At 43.8% G+C, this 18,420-nt stretch overlaps 1 protein-coding gene across 7 annotated transcripts in view; it reads right to left on the reverse strand.

Annotated features, from left to right (window-relative positions):
* Nucleotides 1-241: 241 nt before the first annotated feature.
* The window catches only part of acaca (acetyl-CoA carboxylase alpha), a 178,059-nt gene continuing 159,880 nt past the window's right edge, over nt 242-18,420 (reverse strand). For all 7 annotated transcript variants that reach the window (XM_062959350.1, XM_062959349.1, XM_062959348.1 and 4 more), the window contains 6 exons: nt 17,145-17,322; nt 15,063-15,175; nt 10,213-10,367; nt 9,496-9,666; nt 950-1,086; nt 242-719 (listed from right to left, as the gene is read on the reverse strand). In XM_062959350.1, the coding sequence (XP_062815420.1) occupies nt 593-719; nt 950-1,086; nt 9,496-9,666; nt 10,213-10,367; nt 15,063-15,175; nt 17,145-17,322 (881 nt within the window). In that variant the 3' untranslated portion in view covers nt 242-592. The remainder of the gene's footprint in view (nt 720-949; nt 1,087-9,495; nt 9,667-10,212; nt 10,368-15,062; nt 15,176-17,144; nt 17,323-18,420) is intronic.

Raw genomic sequence — 18,420 nt, forward strand, 5'->3', positions numbered from 1 at the left:
CCTTACTGGCAAGTGCTCTGTATGAAAGTTTAAGTATTCTTTATAACTCATTGTAACTATGTGTGTAGTATAATGCTGGTATAGGCAAACTTCAACCCTCCAGGTCTTTTGGACTTCCACAATCTCTAACAGACAGAATTGTGGGAATTGAAGTCCAAAACTTCAGTTAGAGAGTGGCCACCACTTGGGAGAGAGCAGTGTCAGCAAAGATTAGGGGTTTCCATCACAAAAACCAATAAAGTTGGCAAATACTGGGCACTTGTATTTGGAGGGCAAGGTTGATAACAGACACACAAGACAAAGAAAGTGGGGACACCCCCCCCCCCCAATACACACAAGTCAAAGACCTCATGGTACTAAGGTACCTTTCATTATCTCTGCACGACCAGTACAAGCCAGAGTTAGTTGAGATGTTGGTCCAGTCACATTTTGTTAAATAAATAGGTTATATGACATCCATAAGTTACTGAGTGGAGAATCTGTGTTTGCAAAGTCTTTCGGAACTCCAAGGACATTCTCTTCTTCGAGTCTCGTTTGGAAAAAAGCAAACGGTACAAGAAATTGGGAAGTCCGCTCCCAGCATTTCCCTCCTTTACGTGGAGGCAGGAGAGTCCATTGTGGAGAGGATGCGCACGATCTCGGCCCGCTGAGTGGGTGATATGTGTTGGGTCATGTGGACGATGGAGTCCATGGCCACTTCCGGATTGGCTTGGACCAAGCTGGGGAGGAAAGAGACCAAGAGAAAGTTGGTGGAGACTACTGGAGACTACCTATTCCTGGCCAACAAAAAGGGCAATATGTGGTCTCCGCGGCTCAGCAGTAAAACTGGGAGTGAAAATGGTTCTGTTTTCAAGCCTAAGCTTGACACAACTGAGATTCTTTTGGATTGGCAAATGTAAGACGTATAGAAACAATTATCTTGGAGTGAAGTTGGATCTGTCGGTCTTACCTCCGGATTTGTTTGAGGATGTAGTCCCGGGAGATGTATTTGATGTTCTCGTCCACCACGGAGCGGGCGCCTTCTTCTTCGGTCAGCTGTTTCTCCAGCCACTCCACCAGGTCCTTGTTGTTGTCCCACAGATAGGCCTGCCGAGAGGAAGAGAGGAATGGCACAATGACAAAGAAGCATAGCCGAGTCTGGAAAAGGCTAGGTTCAGGAGCAAAACAGCTCTAGGCACCAACATTTTAAGAGTCAGGCCCTCGGCTGAAATCTTGGAAGAGATACCATCATTCAGTATGTAGATAATTCATTGCTTTCTCCAAGACGGGAATCAGGAGACAGATACCGAGAGCCCGATGCAGTGTGAGAGCTACCTACCTTATTGCTTTTTGGGAATAACATAGACACCCCCACGGCGAAGGCTATATCGCTGAAATGCAAAGTTACCATTGTCCACATCATGACTTTGATGTTTGGTGGCAAACAATGAGCACAACGTCTGAACAGACTGTAGAAGCCAAGATCAGTTAAGCGGAGGCTGTTGTACTTTGGCCATATCATGAGAAGATATGGCTCACTAAGGAAGAAAGCAGTAGGAAAACAGAAACTCCACTTTCCAGATGGATGGACTCAACGAAGGAAGCCCATGGTCCTGAATCTGCAAGATGGGAGTCTCTCGTTCATAAGTCAAAGTCAGCTTGAAGGCAACCGACAACAATAAGGAGTACCTTGCTCTCCTGTAGGACTGTTAAACTCAGTCCCCAATAATAATGTAGATCAGCCAGAGGCTGATGGTTTAACTGAGGATTTGGAGAGGATTGTGGGCTTTCCTGCGGCACAAAGTGATGGGTCCTCAAGTCTGGGAAATGATATTTCTCGGTGGAAAAATTGGCTCGGAAAGTGCAGGGCCTCAAGCTACAGGTGGCTTCTCCTGGGAACCCTCCTAATCACTCAGCTCTTCACTTGACTCCTTATCTACTATTGACTCCTTGAATAGTAGATAAGGAGTCAAGTGAAGAGCTGAGTGATTAGGAGGGTTCCCAGGAGAAGCCACCTCTAGCTACAGAGATCAACAAAAGTCTCCGTTTACAAATCAAGAGCCGAAAGTAGAGTATGCCAGGCTGAGAGATTATGTGGGGAAGCTGGGGAGAAAGTTCACGGGAGACGTAATGCTCTCATGGGTGGCCATTAAACAACAAATTGTTTACTTTAAGGGCAGTTCAGGCAACACTGCATTAAGAGTGAAAGAGTTCTTTTGTTCATGGTTCTCTTGGATTATTGTTTGGTCCACACCTTTTGCTAAACCTTTTTGGATTATACATCTTACCTCCTTATTCTTGATTTTTATACACTTTGGATCTGTCTTTACAATAAGATGTTTGCTTATATTCCTGGATTCTTGTGTGGTGCAGTGGTCAGGTATTTCCAGGCCTAGGTAAAGGTTTTCCCCTGACATTAAGTCCAGTCGTGCCCCGACTCTGGGGGTTGGTGGTCATCTCCATTTCTAAGCCGAAGAGCCGGTATTGTCCACAGACACCACTAAGATCATGTGGCCACTGGCATGACTCTGTGGAGTGCCGTTACCTTCCCGCCGGAGTGGTACCTATTTATCTACTCACATTTTCTTGTTTCCGAACTGCTAGGTTGGCAGAAGCTGGGGCTAACAGTGGGTGCTCACTCCGCTCCCCGGATTCGAAATTGCAACCTTTCGGTCTGCAAGTTCAGCAGCTCAGTGCTTTAACATGCGGCGCCACCAAGGGCCTGGCCTGGAGTGCAACAAATATAACTGCTCCAGACTAGGCAGGACTGAGCAAGATACAAGTCTACTTGCTTATGGTTCTGGCAATCAAGAATCCAAAATCCGCCAAAATGTTTTGCCCTGCATCAGTGTTACATGGACACTCCCATGGTTCGATCGCACTTAGTAAACAAACAAAATGCAACTTCATTTGAAGTATGCTTCTAATCCTTTTCAGTTTTTGTCCACGAAGGCACAACAACACAAAATACAAAATAGGGCCATTTTTGAAAACCCCATTTTACGAGGCCAAGGGGTTTCGGCCACGGAGAGGAGGAGGACTCCTGCGGCGGGGCCTCTTTCTCGTTCAGAAAGGCGCCCGTGTCGAGGGGGGATCATTTAGCTCTGTATTTGCTAGGTAGTTGACTATATAATCATTCAGGAGTGTGTTAGAAGCCTAATAGCCTTCTCGCTGCTTCTCTTCTTCGCCTCTCATTTTCTTTACAAATCATTTAAGAATCGCTAATGGTTTCCGGTGGGGAAAAAAACCCCAAGTACCACCATTAGCGCTCATTCATATTTATGTCATTTTATTTGGGTAATTAAACACCAAAGCTCGTCATTTAAAGGTGCACTATCCTTCTCCGTTATATAGCGCTAATGAAGTCAAAGTCAGAATGACAATGAATTCCGCGCCATGATTTAATAGGCGCTCATGTCAGAAATCGGAGATGAAGGATCGGGCAGGATTAAGGGCCGGGAACAGCTGCCGCCTTCCTTTGGCCTCAATGGGAAGGCCCTCAAAGAAACATACACATCTATACACATCATAAAAGTGAAAATGTGTATGTGTGTGTGTGGCTGGGGTGCCCACTTCCAATGACATTGCAGGTTATGGCGAGCACCGTGAACATGTCCAAGAGCCCTACCAATGTCCTCCACATACACCATCCTGCTCACCAGGCTTTTATATAGGGACCATTTCATCCTAGATGTTCTGTTTTTCCTCCACCACAGACATCCCAGTGTTTCCGAACTCTCTCCATTGGTGTGAAATTTGCATGACCCCGCCCACTGTCTCGCCCACTGTCTCGCTATTACAGTAGAGTCTCACTTATCCAACACTAACTTATCCAACATTCTGGATTATCCAACGCATTTTTGTAGTCAATGTTTTCAATATATTGTGATATTTTGGTGCTAAATTCGTAAATCCAGTAATTACTACATAGCATTACTGTGTATTGAACTACTTTTTCTGTCAAATTTGTTGTATAACATGATGTTTTGGTGCTTAATTTGTAAAATCATAACCTAATTTGATGTTTAATAGGCTTTTCCATAATCTCTCCTTATTATCCAACATATTCACTTATCCAATGTTCTGCTGGCCCGTTTATGTTGGATAAGTGAGACTCTACTATATTTTCTGACACAGTAAACAGAGGAATTCAGCAACGGAACATACTAGAGAAGTTTGGGGAGAATTCACCATGATTATAGGAGTTGTAGGGACTGGGATGTGTAGTTCACTTACAATCTAAGAGAACACCAAACTCCACCAAAGATAGAATTGGACCAAATTTGGACCAAATACTGGAGGTCTTTGAGGGAAATACAATCTGATTTAGAGGAGTTGTATTTCACCTCCATCCAGATAGCACTGTGAACCCAAACACAGATGAATCTGGACTAAACTTGGCCCACAGACCTGAAATTTCAAAATTTGATTATTGGAGGAGCTTGAGGGGAACTGACCTTCCTTTCTGGGAGTTGTAGTTCTCCCACAACCAGGAAAACTGGGATCTCCATCAATGATGGACCTGGACCAAACTGGGCAAACAGAATCTCCATGACTTACCTCAGCCTACTGGAAGGGTTGGAGTGGACTGACTCGCCATAGTGGGAGTTGTAGTTTATCCTACAACCAGAGAACACACCAAACCCCACCCATGATGCACCCAGAGGAAACATTCCGGTGCCATCTTTCAGTGGATTTTGTGAGAATATTGTCTTCGTCTTAAATTAAAATTTTCCTTGAAGGGCCAACAAGGTGCAGATGGTTGTCCACTAAGACTGCAAGATCTCTTTCAAGATGTCTACTATGAGTTAGTTAGTTAGATAAAACAGACCTTAGCTAAGTTTCCTATTGAATAAAGTCCTTTAGCACTTTATAACAAACTTTAAGCACTTACGGAGTTTCTTGGGATACTGATTGAACAACCTTATGCATTTTGTACCATTATAAAATGGACATTTTCAAATAACCCGGGCAACACCAGGTGCCCAAGCTAGTAAACAAATAAAAACAGGATTTCTTCCTCCAAGCCAAAACTACCTACAGTAGAGTCTCACTTATCCAACACTCGCTTATCCAACGTTCTGGATTATCTAACGCATTTTTGTGGTCAATGTTTTCAATATATCATGATATTTTGGTGCTAAATTCGTAAATACAGTCATTACTACATAGCATTACTGTGTATTGAACTTTTTCTGCCAAATTTGTTGTCTAACATGATGTTTTGGTGCTTAATTTTTAAAATCATAACATAATTTGATGTTTAATAGGCTTTTCCTTAATGCCTCCTTATTATCCAACATATTTGCTTATCCAACATTCTGCCGGCCCGTTTATGTTGGATAAGTGAGACTCTTATTGTATTTGCCAATTGACTGAGTGTAGACTTGCATCAACAAAAGATTGCATTCCTGAGACTGTTCTTCTGAGCACAAACTCCTATGAAGTTTAAAAATAATAATTTTAACAAGAAAGGAATGACAATGTCAGAAATCCAAAGGGCAAAACATTAGGAATCATGGTCCATTTGATACCTGTAGCTGAATTGACTTTGTGTTTCCACCAATAAAAGGCATCAGCAGCAGAAGTTGACCAGATCAGAAGTTTCTAATGCTAGCAGTAAAGCCATTTAGCTACAGCAATTCAGGATCAAGGTCCAACTTTAAAAAGTGATAAAGGACTTTATTCAATAGGAAACTTAAAACAGACCCTAGCTATCTAACTAACTAACTAACAACAAGAATTCTTTATTGATTAGTCACTTCTGACCATATCAAAACATGTAAAAAGTGACTAATCAATAAAGAATTGTTGTTGTTGTTGTTAGTTACATATCTAACTAACTCATAGTAGACATCTTGAAGGAGATCTTGCAGTCTTAGTGGACAACCATCTTCTTCGTTGGTCCTTCAAGGAAAATTTTAATTTAAGACAAAGGCAATATTCTGACAAAATCCATTAAAAGATGGCACCGGAAACCAGCCTGTCTGCCAGTCTCTATTTGCAGATTGTACCGAGGAGTGAACCTCCAGATCCCATCCCATTGTCGCCTCCTTCCTTCCCGTAAAAAAGAAAACTGCAGACGCCCGAGTAAAGCTAGGATTTGCCCACGAATGCCAAAGCTTTTAGTTTAGGCGAATATTTAATACTCTTATTAATCATTTTTAATCCGTTTGCCTTTAATTAAGAAACAGCATGATGCTTCCCTATCAACATATGCCAGGGAGCAGATTAATTGTGGCTTAAGATAACTCTCCTTGATTGGTGTAATGCATTCGCTAACTAGATGCCTGGTTTGAGGAAAAGGGAGAGAGAGGCTCCGGATTTACCTGAAGAAAGCTCCGGGCCCTTCACAAACACAACCCCCATTTTGCGGAGGCTTCAAGCCCGTCTGCATGTGTCGTCTTTAGGTCACAAGGACATCCCAGGGTGTCCTTTCAGCAATGCATCCCAAGGTAAAAGAGATAAGCAAGGAGATACTAGCAACACTCTTGGGTTTGGGTTGGCCAACATCCTGCAGCAAAGGGTGGTCAAACAACTCCCCCAAGTGCTGGTTAGATTCCCAAGAGATAACAAATGCAACAGTGTGCTCTTTATATTATCTCACCATTTCAGAAGAGCTGTTTTCCACATTGCTTCGAGTCTCTTTTTGAATATATTGCACAAGATTTCCCTAGCCTAAAATGATACATTTTAATATATTGGGTTTATGGTTCCCGTCTCTTGATCTGGTCATGTAAGTGTGATTTATTGTTATAATTGTCTTATTTTACTTTGTTTAATAATGTGTTATTATGTTGTTATGTAATGTTTGTGTTGTTTTTATGACTGTAAACTGCCCCGAGTCCCATCCGGGAGATAGGGCGGTTTTATTATTATTATTATTGTTAGAGAGAAAAATCAGGATATAAATACAGTAGAGTCTCACTTATCCAACGTAAACGGGCCGGCAGAATGTTAGATAAGTGAATATGTTGGATAATAAGGAGGCATTAAGGAAAGGCCTATTAAACATCAAATTAGGTTAAGATTTTACAAATTAACCCTCCCTATTAACATCATGTTAGACAACAAATTTGACAGAAAAAGTAGTTCAATACGCAGTAATGCTATGTAGTAATTACTGTATTTACGGATTTTGCACCAAAATATCATGATATATTGAAAACATTGACTACAAAAATGAGTTGGATAATCCAGAACGTTGGATAAGCGAGTGTTGGATAAGTGAGACTCTACTGTAATAATAATTCTAACCTTGTTGAGACACAAATGTGTGCTTTCTACCTATGTAACCGTGAAGCCAACAGGAAATTGAAAGTTACCTGGGAAAGTTACCTAAATATCTCGGTGTCACTCTAGATCGAACACTAACATTTAGGAAACAGGGGTGTTGTCTGTCTTTCGGGCTGTGTGGCCATGTTCCAGAAGTATTCTCTCCTGACGTTTCGCCCACATCTATGGCAGGCAGGTATGGGCGAAACATCAGGAGAGAATACTTCTGGAACATGGCCACACAGCCCGAAAGACATACAACAACCCCGTGATCCCGGCCATGAAAGCCTTCGACAACACATTTAGGAAACAATAACGTCCTGCGGAAACTTACTGGCAGACCCAAAATAAGAACATCAGCTCTGGTCTTGTCTTACTCAACTGCTGAGTATGCCTGCCCTGTTTGGCACAAGTCTGTCCACACAAAGCAGAACAAAACATGCAGAACAATCACAGGATATCTTAAACTTACAACTGTTGATAAACTCTACAAGCTAGCTGGCATTGCCCCTCTGATGTGCGACAAGAAGTTGCTGCCAATTGTGAGAGAAATAAGGTTAAAACACTGAAAGCCACCCACTGCTTTCCCAATAGACTCAAATCAAGGAAAAGCTTCATGAGAGCCACCCCCTCTTAATGTTCCTTAATGTTTTTCCTGGGCAGCGAAACCAGGAAATACCAAATGGATGGCCCCCATGAGGTCCCAAGAATGGGCAACTTAAGAAGTCCCTGAACAGACTCAGAAGTGGAGTGAGCAGATCAAAAGACAAGAAGAATCTAGAAGAATCCTCCACCGTGTGCGACTGTGGAGCAAAACAAACAACTCCGCATCTGAATGCTTGCCCACCATGACCTACCTCATGCACAGAGGAAGAATTGTTGAAAGCTGCAGACAATGCGGTCGCTGTTGCCCGTTTTTGGTCAACGATTATTTAATCGCTCATGTTCCCTCTATTTTTATCAGTTTCATACTTACTTATCCAATGTTGTTGACATGAAACAAATAACCACAACTTTATTCTATCTCAGTGTTCGTATATGTTTAGGTTTTAAATAGTCTTGGTTTTTCTGTAAGCTGCAAGTCACTAAAAGGACCTAAAACAAGGTATAAGCAATAATCATAACTTAATTCTCTTTCAATGTTTGTGTATTTTGAAGCTTTAAGTGGTGTTGTATTGGTTTTGTTGTAAGCCGCTTTTCAAGTCAATAATAATAATAATTATTATTATTTTATTATGACACAGCAAACAAGATAGATATGCTGATTATATTATTATTATTATTATTATTATTATTATTATTATTATTATTATTATTATTATTATTATTACAGTAGAGTCTCACTTATCCAAGCTAAACGGGCCGGCAGAAGCTTGGATAAGCGAATATCTTGGATAATAAGGAGGGATTAAGGAAAAGCCTATTAAACATCATATTAGGTTATGATTTTACAAACTGAGCACCAAAACACCATGTTTTACAACAAATTGAACAGAAAAAGTAGTTCAATACGCAGTAATGCTATGTAGTAATTACTGTATTTACAAATTTATCACCAAAATATCATGATATATTGAAAACATTGACTACAAAAATGGCTTGGATTATCCAGAAGCTTGGATAAGTGAGGCTTGGATAAGTGAGACTCTACTGTATTATCAGGACTTCAAGATCGAACTTCAAAGACTCTGGCAAAAAACAGTACAGGTGGTCCCAGTGGTGATGGGCACACTGGGTTCTGTGCCAAAAGACCTCAGCTCGCATTTGGAAACAATAGACATTAACTTACAATCTGTTAACTGCAAAAGGCCACCCTACTGGGATCTGCGCGCATCTTCTGAAAATACATCACACATTCCTAGACACTTGGGAAGTGTTTGACTTGTGATTCTGTGATACGAAATCCAGCATGTCTATCTTGTTTGCTGTGTCTGACTATGTCGTTGTGTCAATAATAATAATATTCCTAGCAGTGTCATAAGCTGGACCTCATCCACTGTATTAATGGGCTTTGGAGTCCAGTTGGCATCATGGTCAAGGGGTCACTTGTCTTGGTGACATGTTTTACTTGGCATTTGGAAGCCGGAAAAAGACGGAGCCAGACCGGGGAAAGAATGCCACATCAGAAAAAGGACAGGAATGTTCTGTATCACCACTAAGTTGTAAAAGCTTGCTGGCCTAGAACGACAAACCCGCCATATTTCAAGGGGTGCAAACACCAAGGCAAAGCTTTGTTCATACCTTGACGGTGCCTTCCACTTCCACGAACCAGCGTCTCAGCATCGCCTGGATCTGGCCGTCCGTGAGCTCAGGGTTGGCGTCGTGGATCTTCTCCTTGACCAGGTCCTCCAGGAGCAGACGGCGGAGCCTCCAGTAGAAGAACGTCCGCGACGTCTTCCATTCCAGAATGTCCTGCGTGGGATGCAAGAGGAGGGGACACGCTTAAATGCGGACACGCTTAACATTCAGTTCCAGGCATGTCTGCATGGGCAGAATGGGAACTATAGTCCAACAATCCAGGAGAAAAGACAGGTTGGAAAGATGAGTGTTGATAATACAGTCCAACTAAAAACACATATATTTCTTTCAGGTCTTGCTTTTGAGGCCTGTTTCTGGCGTTCTTTGAGTCCAAGAATTGCACCAGAAAGACAGCTCTAGTTCCTTAGATAGGGTTATCACGGTTTCTTCGCTGACTGGTATGTGGCGTTTTGTTTTGTGTTCTAAAAACTAGAGCTGATACGATCCTCTTACCCACCAATCTGATACCCAGTTTGGTTCACTTACAAATATAGAAGTGTTTTGTGGGCCTCTCTCTGGTGCCATTTTCCTAGCGAAATGACAGAGTTGGTCGGGTCTAAGAAAAACCTATGTCTTTCATCCTGTGCTGGCACAAAGGCAGCTCTGAGTGTCGTGAGGGTTCTCATTCTTTGATGCGCGGAGGGGATGCGTCATCCTCACCGTAATGACACCCTTCTCCTGCATCCGGCCGGGGGTGTCGTGCAAGTCCGCAAACTGCACGGCGACCTGGTGGTAAATGGGGATGAGGAACTCCTCCCGCTCCTTCAGCTTGCCCTCCAGATCCTTCCGCTCGGCTGGGCTCAGCTCCGGGGTCCCTGCAATCCAGGCGCAAAGACGTCTGTTAAACATCCCTTAGGATCCTATCATGCATTTTTGTTGGCACCACAATCAATTGTTGGCCTTACAACTGAAAAAATAAGGTACTAGAATTCTGTCCCCTTCTTTGGTGATAAATACATCCTGGTCTTTCTGGAAATTGGTCCAGGATTTTGTCCGTTTGTTCATCTCCCCTCTCCAAAAGCCAGTCTTATGTTGGGATAGCCGAGTCTTTCCATCTCTGGGCAAAGCCATAGTAGCCCTATATAATACTGTATTTCTCCCATTCTAAGACATGTATTTTCTACTATTTATTTATTTACAGTATTTATATTCCGCCCTTCTTTCTCACCCCGAAAGGGACTCAGGACGGATCACATTACACATATAAGGCAAACATTCAATGCCTTAACATAGAACAAAGACAAACGCAAGCTCCCAAGCTAGCCTCGAACTCATGACCTCTTGGTCAGTGATTTGTTGCAGCTGGCTGCTCACCAGCCCAGGCCTGTATATAAACATATTTAAAAATGAGGTTCATCTTAGTATTTTTGGTGGTGGTGGTGGTGGCACTGAAATGAGGGTGCATCTCACAGCTGATGCCATTTGTCAATTGAAATACAGTAGTATCTATATACTAACTAGAGAGCCAAGGATGCAGACTGAATCCACACAGGGATCCCTTGTGTTTCCAAAGCTGGATACAAAAACTGATAAAAGAATACTGTATGTGTTGGAAATTTACCACATCCAAGACAAAAATATTTCTCAGGGACGTGCCTCTTTATAGTCACAGGGTTGGCCCCTGAGCCCTCCATTTTGTTCTTCTGTGAGCATGGAGGGAGACATGATGTTAGATAGCTAGGCCCTAATGTTCATATATAGACGTGTAGTTTTTTCAATAAAGTCTGAACTTTACTGCTGAACTTGCAGTTCAAAGCTGCGGGCCGGGTGAGCTCCCGCTGTTAGCCCCAGCTTCTGCCAACCTAGCAGTTTGAAAAAAATGCAAACGTGAGTACATCAATAGGTACCGCTTTGACGGGAAGGTGAATGGCGCTCCATGCAGTCATGCTGGTCACATGACCTTGGAGGTGTCTACGGACAACGCCGGCTCTTCAGGTTAGAAACTACCAAGTAGCATGTCAGTTTATGGCCATGCCATGAATTTTGTATTTTTTTCTAAGACGTGAAAGACTCCGATTGTGCCAGGCCCTTCCGTTGAAACAGAGCCTGGCATTGGTCTCCTGCCCAAGTCCTAACCAGGGTTGACCCTGCTGAGCTAGGATCACACAGGACCCGGGGCCTGATTATATTTAAACCTCACCCTGCAAGGCTTTTTTTTAAAAACCCAATTTTCGAGGTCGGCTGTTAAGGAAGCAAACACTCCTGTATTCCAGGCCGTCGAAGTCAAGGCAAGGCTGCCCTGGTAATGATCCAGGTGAGATTAACAAATATGTCAATGTCTATTTTCTGCTTAATTTAAAAGCGGCGTCTATAAAGATTTCTGGCTCCTGAGCCCCGTCCTCCCGGCAGAAAGAAAGAAGAGAAACAATGAGGGCCTGGCGAGGGGGGAAGGGGAAGAAAGAGTGATTATCCCATCATTGATTGATTGTCAGGAACGTTTCTTATTCACTGGGTATTGTAAAAGGCTAAGCTCCCCAATCAATGCCTTAAGCCTCCTCTACAATTAAATATCAGGGAATGGCTTTCTTTCTTCGGCAGCAGCCAGGCCTCACGCTCTTCAGGATTTCGTCTTCTAGGGTTGGACTTCTCTACTCACCCCCTTTTGCGATATTTCCCAGAAATATTTCAAAGAAGCCCTGGATTCTTCACTGAGTCTGAAACCTCAGGTTTTGGTGGTGGCCAGGAGTGCTTTCACACAATTAAAACTTGTGCACCAGTTATACCCGTACCTTGGGAAGTCAGATGTGGCTACAGTAGTCCATGCTCTTGTTACATCTCGAATAGACTACTGCAACCCGCTCTACGTGGGGCTGCCTTTGAAGACTGTTCGGAAGCTACAAATAGTCCAGATTGCTCACTGGACCAATGTACAGGGAGCATACAACACCCCTGTTATGTCAGCTCCACTGGCTGCTAGTAAAAGGTTAAGTCCAGTCATGTCGGACTCTGGGGGTCGGTGCTCATCTCCATTTCTAAGCCGAAGAGCCAGCATTGTCTGTAGACACCTCCAAGATCATGCGGCCATTGGCATGACTGCATGGAACGCCTTTACCTTCCCACCGGAGCGGTACCTATTGATCTACTCACATTGGCATGTTTTTGAGAGTGAGTGGCCATCTGCAGGGCTGCTTTGATTGTGCTTTCCCTGGGGGTTGGATTGGATGGCCTTTGGGGACGTCTTCCAAGCCTCTTCCGCCCTGCCACACTGAGTGACACTCGAATAAGACACAGAAGGAGTCAAGATGCCAGTGAGGCTGCCTGGAAATGGATAATTAGTAGATCTGTGTCACATTATTCCATGCCAAGGGGAAGACCCATGGCTCCGAGGAAGGCGCGATGCCGATCCCCACTCTGGGCGCACGGCCACCGAAGGGCCCTTTGGGTGGCAGCGGTGGCAGCGACGCAGGGGTTAAGAGAGGCAGTGAACTCCCGGCTAATGAGCGAGCGAGCGAGTGTGCGGCGGGCGGTGGTGGCGGCACAAGATAAATGGAACTCTCTCCGTTTCTGCTGGAGTCAGCATGAACCGAGGCCCTGCGGCTTGTTTGTGGCAAATGGAGTGCGCAAAATATCAAAGGGCAGTGATCCAGAAGACGACCGGCTTTGACAAATTTTAAATTGGCCAGAAAGAAAAACCAGCACAGAGAGAACGAGAGAAATTATGCAATGCGCTGTGTCCTACAATCTCGCCTCTTCCTGCCATTGCACAGCATTAGCGGGAAGTGTTCGAGGGCCACCGGTCGCCCAAAACAGAGAGCAATTACGGCCCATCTGAGCAAGACACTTATCAGCCAACAAAGCTTTTAATGCTCTCGCTCTGTGTGTATGAAGGGGTTCGTTCGCCTTTGGTGTCGCCGCCGCCGTTTTAATTAAGGCCGAGGGGTTGGCCCAGGAGTCATTAGCCCGTTTCTGGGAACACCCGAGTTTGCAGAAATTAACACACAGAGACACACCGAAATAACACACAGAGACACCGAAATAACACACACAGACACACCGTGGCTTTTCCTTGTCTCACAAAAAGGAGGCGGGGAAGGAAGCATATTTTCCCGACAGTAAAACACTCCTTTTGTCTCAATTCGCCACAAATGCAGGGAGAGATGACAATTGAAGGCCGTAACTGAATCTGAACTGAACTTCCGCACATTTGATGGCTCTCATCTACCCAATTTCTCAGAAAATAAGCCCTAGCAGGATCATTCAGGATGTTCGTAATAGAGGCCCTACTACCAAATACCAGTAGTATTAATACTACCAGTATTAATAATACCAGTATTAATAATACAGTAGTAGTAATACTACCAGTCAGCCAGACGTCTGTTGCAACACACGATGGATGGATTGAATTATAAAATGGATTGAATTATAAAAGGGCACCTGCTGTACTGCTAAGGGCACCTGCTGTCCCGCTAAGAGTACCTGAGGGTACCTACTGTCCCGCTAAGAGTACCTACTGTCCCACTAAGAGTACCTACTGTCCCACTAAGGGTACCTACTGTCCCGCTAAGAGTACCTACTGTCCCGCTAAGGGTTCCTAATGGTACCTACTGTCCCGCTATCAGCTCCAGCTTCATGTGGGGACATGAGAGAAGCTTCCCACAAGGATGGTAAAAGCATCAAAACATCCGAGTGTACCTGGGCAACGTCTTTGCAGACGGCCAATTCTCTCACACCAGAAGCAATTTGCAGTTTCTCAAGATGCTCCTGACACAAAAAATTATTGACATCAATATTTAAATTATAACATAAATTTTCATTAGTAAAGGTAAAGATTTTCCCTGACATTAAGTCCAGTCGTGTCCGACTCGGGGTTGATGCTCATCTCCATTTCTAAGCCGAAGAGCCGGCATTGTCCGTAGACACCTCCAAGGTCATGTGGCCAGCATGACTGCATGGAATGCCGTTTCCTTCCCGCTGGAGCAGTACCTATTGATCTACTCACATTGGCATGTTTTCGAACTCCTAGGTTGGCAGAAGCTGGAGCTAACAGCGGACGCTCACTCTGCTCCCCGGATTTGAACCTGGGACCTTTCGGTCTGCAAGTTCAGCAGCTCAGCGCTTTAACACACTGAGCCACTGGAGGCTCCGATAAATTATCATTAAGTATTTGTAAATCCCTAAGTGGGTGCCTTTGGACGACATGACTGTATGAATAAGTGTAGACTGTTGTACATGAATCAATGAATAAATGTAGATTGTCGTACATGAAAATATAAGACGTTGCCTGAAAACAAGCCCTTTTGGGGCATACACACATGCACAAAACCTGGTCATATTTTGGGGAAAATATAGCAGGAGTTATACGGAAGGCAAATCTTCGTTCGGTTTTGGAAGGGAGAAGCTATTTTCTTCTGCTATACCACAAAGAATGTAAACATAAACTTTGAAATGCAGGCTTCCTTGGGTAAGGAAATCTCACGCAATACGTAAGTCAAACAAGCCACATGAAGGTCCCACATAAAGGTGGAAGCCGTTGCGGGAGAAAATGAATGATTTTAGTCTGGTTTACTCACCGAGCCGCTCTGCCAGGCGCACGTAGATGGGATCCACGCGCCTCATGGTCTTCACCAGATCTTTCTTGCGGAACTTGATCTCCACGGTCCCTTCCGGCTCCAGGACTCCGCCTCTAAAGGAGAGCAAAGGCGTAAAAGGTTGGGAAGCTAGGAGACACTGAACACATTGAAAAGAGTCTCCTCAAAGCCAGTGGACATTGAACAGGCTCTCCTTGTGCTCCAAGAGAGATGGGAAAGACCAAGAAAACAGAAAAGGTCTCCTTCTGTTTTCCCGGGAATTTTGGGAGCCGAAGTCCAAAACACCTGGAGGGTTGAAGTTTGCCCATTCCTGTTCTAGATCATGCCATGGACCATTTATTTACAGTACAGTAGACTCTCACCTATCCAAGCTAAACGGGCCAGCAGAAGCTCGGATAAGCAAATATCCTGGATAATAAGGAGGGATTACGGAAAAGCCTATTAAACATCAAATTGGGTTATGATTTTACAAATTAAGCATCAAAACATCATGTTATACAACACATTTGACAGAAAAGTAGTTCAATACGCAGGAATGTTATGCTATAGTGTATTGTATAATTTTTATATGCGTGTTTATTGTAAGCCGCCCTGAGTCCCCTCTCGGGTGAGAAGGGCGGGGTATAAATGTTGTAATAAGTAAATAAAGTTGTAATTCCTGTATTTACGAATTTAGCACCAAAATATCACGATGTATTGAAAACATTGACTACAAAAATGGCTTGGATTATCCAGAGGCTTGGATAAGCGAGGCTTGGATAAGGGTCCGGGCTGTGGCGCAGGCGGGAGAGCAAGCCAGCTGCAATTAACTGCAATGAATCACTCTTACCAGGAGGTCATGAGTTCGAGGCCTGCTCGGAGCCTATGTTTGTCTTTGTTCTATGTTAAAAGGCATTGAATGTTTGCCTTTATGTGTGCAATGTGATCCGCCCTGAGTCCCCTTCGGGGTGAAAAGGGCGGAATATAAATACTGTAAATAAATAAATAAATAGAGACGCTACTGTATTTATATGCCACCCTCCTCACCCCAAAAGGGGACTCAGCGTAGATCACAGAACACATAGACGGCAAGCATTCAATGCCAATTATAACCATGACAAGACAGACAGCAGATAGAGGTATATATAGGCTTTCCCATCTTTCGGCATCTTTGAAGGCTGTGGTGCTGTCACTCCATCTCCCAGCCGAAGAGTTTTCTACGTTTGTAAACTTCCTCCCTTTTTTTGATCAAAAGGCCGAGCCTAAATACCTTATTGCTTTAACGCGGTTCTTATTTATCTACTCAAATTTGTTTTCGAGCTGCTAGGTAGGCAGAAGCTGGGATAAAGGTCAGGAGCTCACCCTGACCCAGGCTTCGAACTATTTATTTATTTATTTATTTGTAGTATTTATATTCTGCCCTTTTTTCTCACCCCGAAGGGGACTCAGGGCGGATCACATATACATATAGGGCAAACATTCAATGCCCATATACACATAGAACCGAGACAGAGACAGACAGACGCAGAGGCAATTTAACCTTCTCCTGAGGGGATGTTCGATTCTGGCCACAGGGGGGAGCAGCTGCTTCATCATCCACTGTGACCGCACTTCCTCATTCCAACATTGTAATTTAGTTAAATTTTGCCTCCCCACTTTATAAGTGGTACCTTATTTCCTACTTGATAGATACAACTATCTTTCAGGTTGCGGGGTCAGCAACGAGCAGGGGCTATTTTTTATTTTTAATTGACGGGTGCTCACCCCGCCACGGGCTGGCCTCGAACTCATGACCTCATGGTTGGAGATCTATCTATCAAGGCCTATTCCGCCTTGGTGATTAACCTGCTGTGCTAAAGCCCAGCAGGAGTGATCAAAAGATTTGGGAATGTTTCGGTTGAGTCTCTCTAGACGAGACAAAACTTTTCAAAGACCCAAAGAAAGTGCAAACTGTATTTGTTTCCAAGTATTTCCAAGAAACTCAAAGCACAAAAGAACCGGAAAATCTTGATCCTCCCAAAGAACAAGGCCACAAAGGAGGAGACGCAAAGTTTTCTGACTCAGGACAAGAAGCGAGTGGGTTACCTGCTGTCCCGGTCAGCGTACATCTCCATGTGTCGCGGGTTGATGGTGGGGTCGATCACGACCCAGGAGCCTCCTCTCAGCTCCGCCTGGGGTGGGATGTAGACCAGGACGGGCTGGCGGTACTCCCGCAAACCGTCCACGATGTAGGCCCCAAACTTCAGCACTTGGTCATACATATCTGTGGGGGGAAAGGAACAATATGGCACAACATTCGCATAAGAAGCTCAAGTAAAACCCATTCCACACAGAACCAGTGTCACTCTCCCAAGGAACAAATTCATGGATGAGAGAAGGAAGTTGGTGCCTCATGCCAATGTCCTCCACAAACACCATCCTGCCCACCATCCACGTGAAGGCTTTCATACAGGACCATTTCCTCCTAGATCAGTGATGGCCAACCTATGACACGCGTGTCAGCACTGACACGCCTAGCCATTTTTGCTGCCATGCTACCACATGCAGATTGATTGGATGACTATGTCTTTTGTGGCCAAATTTGATGCGATTTGGTCCAGTGGTTTTGTTGTTTACTCCATGGGAATTATGCACATTACATTTATCTATCTATCTATCTATCTATCTATCTATCTATCTATCTATCTAAAAGAGTGATGGCATCAGGGCAACAAAACTACAGGCCCCCCAACCTCGAAATTTGACAACACAACCCATCATTCACGGCTCTAGGTTGATACAACAAAAAGGAAAAGAAAAATAAAGTCCTAATTACAGGGAGAGGAATAATAGTTTTTATCCAATTGCTGCCAGTTTGAAGGCTAAGCTCCGCCCACTTGGTCTCCTAGCAACCTACTCAGTCCAGGGGACAGGCACAGTTAGGCCTCACTTAGGCCTCTTCCACAGATTATCAGATTTCAACTGGATTATATGGCAGTGTAGACTCAAGGCCCTTCCACACAGATATATAACCCATTTAGAATCTTATATTATCTGCTTTGAACTGGATTATTTTGATTCCACACTGCCATATAATCCACTTCAGTGTGCATACTAAACATAAAGACAACCATACAACAGATATTCAATACCACCACTAACTCAACAATTTCTCACCAACACCACCAGACAACGCCACAGCAATGCATGGCCGAGCACAGCTAGTGTGTGTGTGTATATATATAATTATTATATCATTCTATTATTATTGTAATATATTATCATATTATTATTATTATATTATTATTCATGACGACAGAACCTTCATGAATAACTCAACCTATTGGAGGGGACTGACTCACCATAGTGGGAGTTGTAGTTT

This window comes from Anolis carolinensis, unplaced genomic scaffold, assembly GCF_035594765.1.
Source record: "Anolis carolinensis isolate JA03-04 unplaced genomic scaffold, rAnoCar3.1.pri scaffold_7, whole genome shotgun sequence".
Classification (NCBI taxonomy): Eukaryota; Metazoa; Chordata; class Lepidosauria; order Squamata; family Dactyloidae; genus Anolis; species Anolis carolinensis.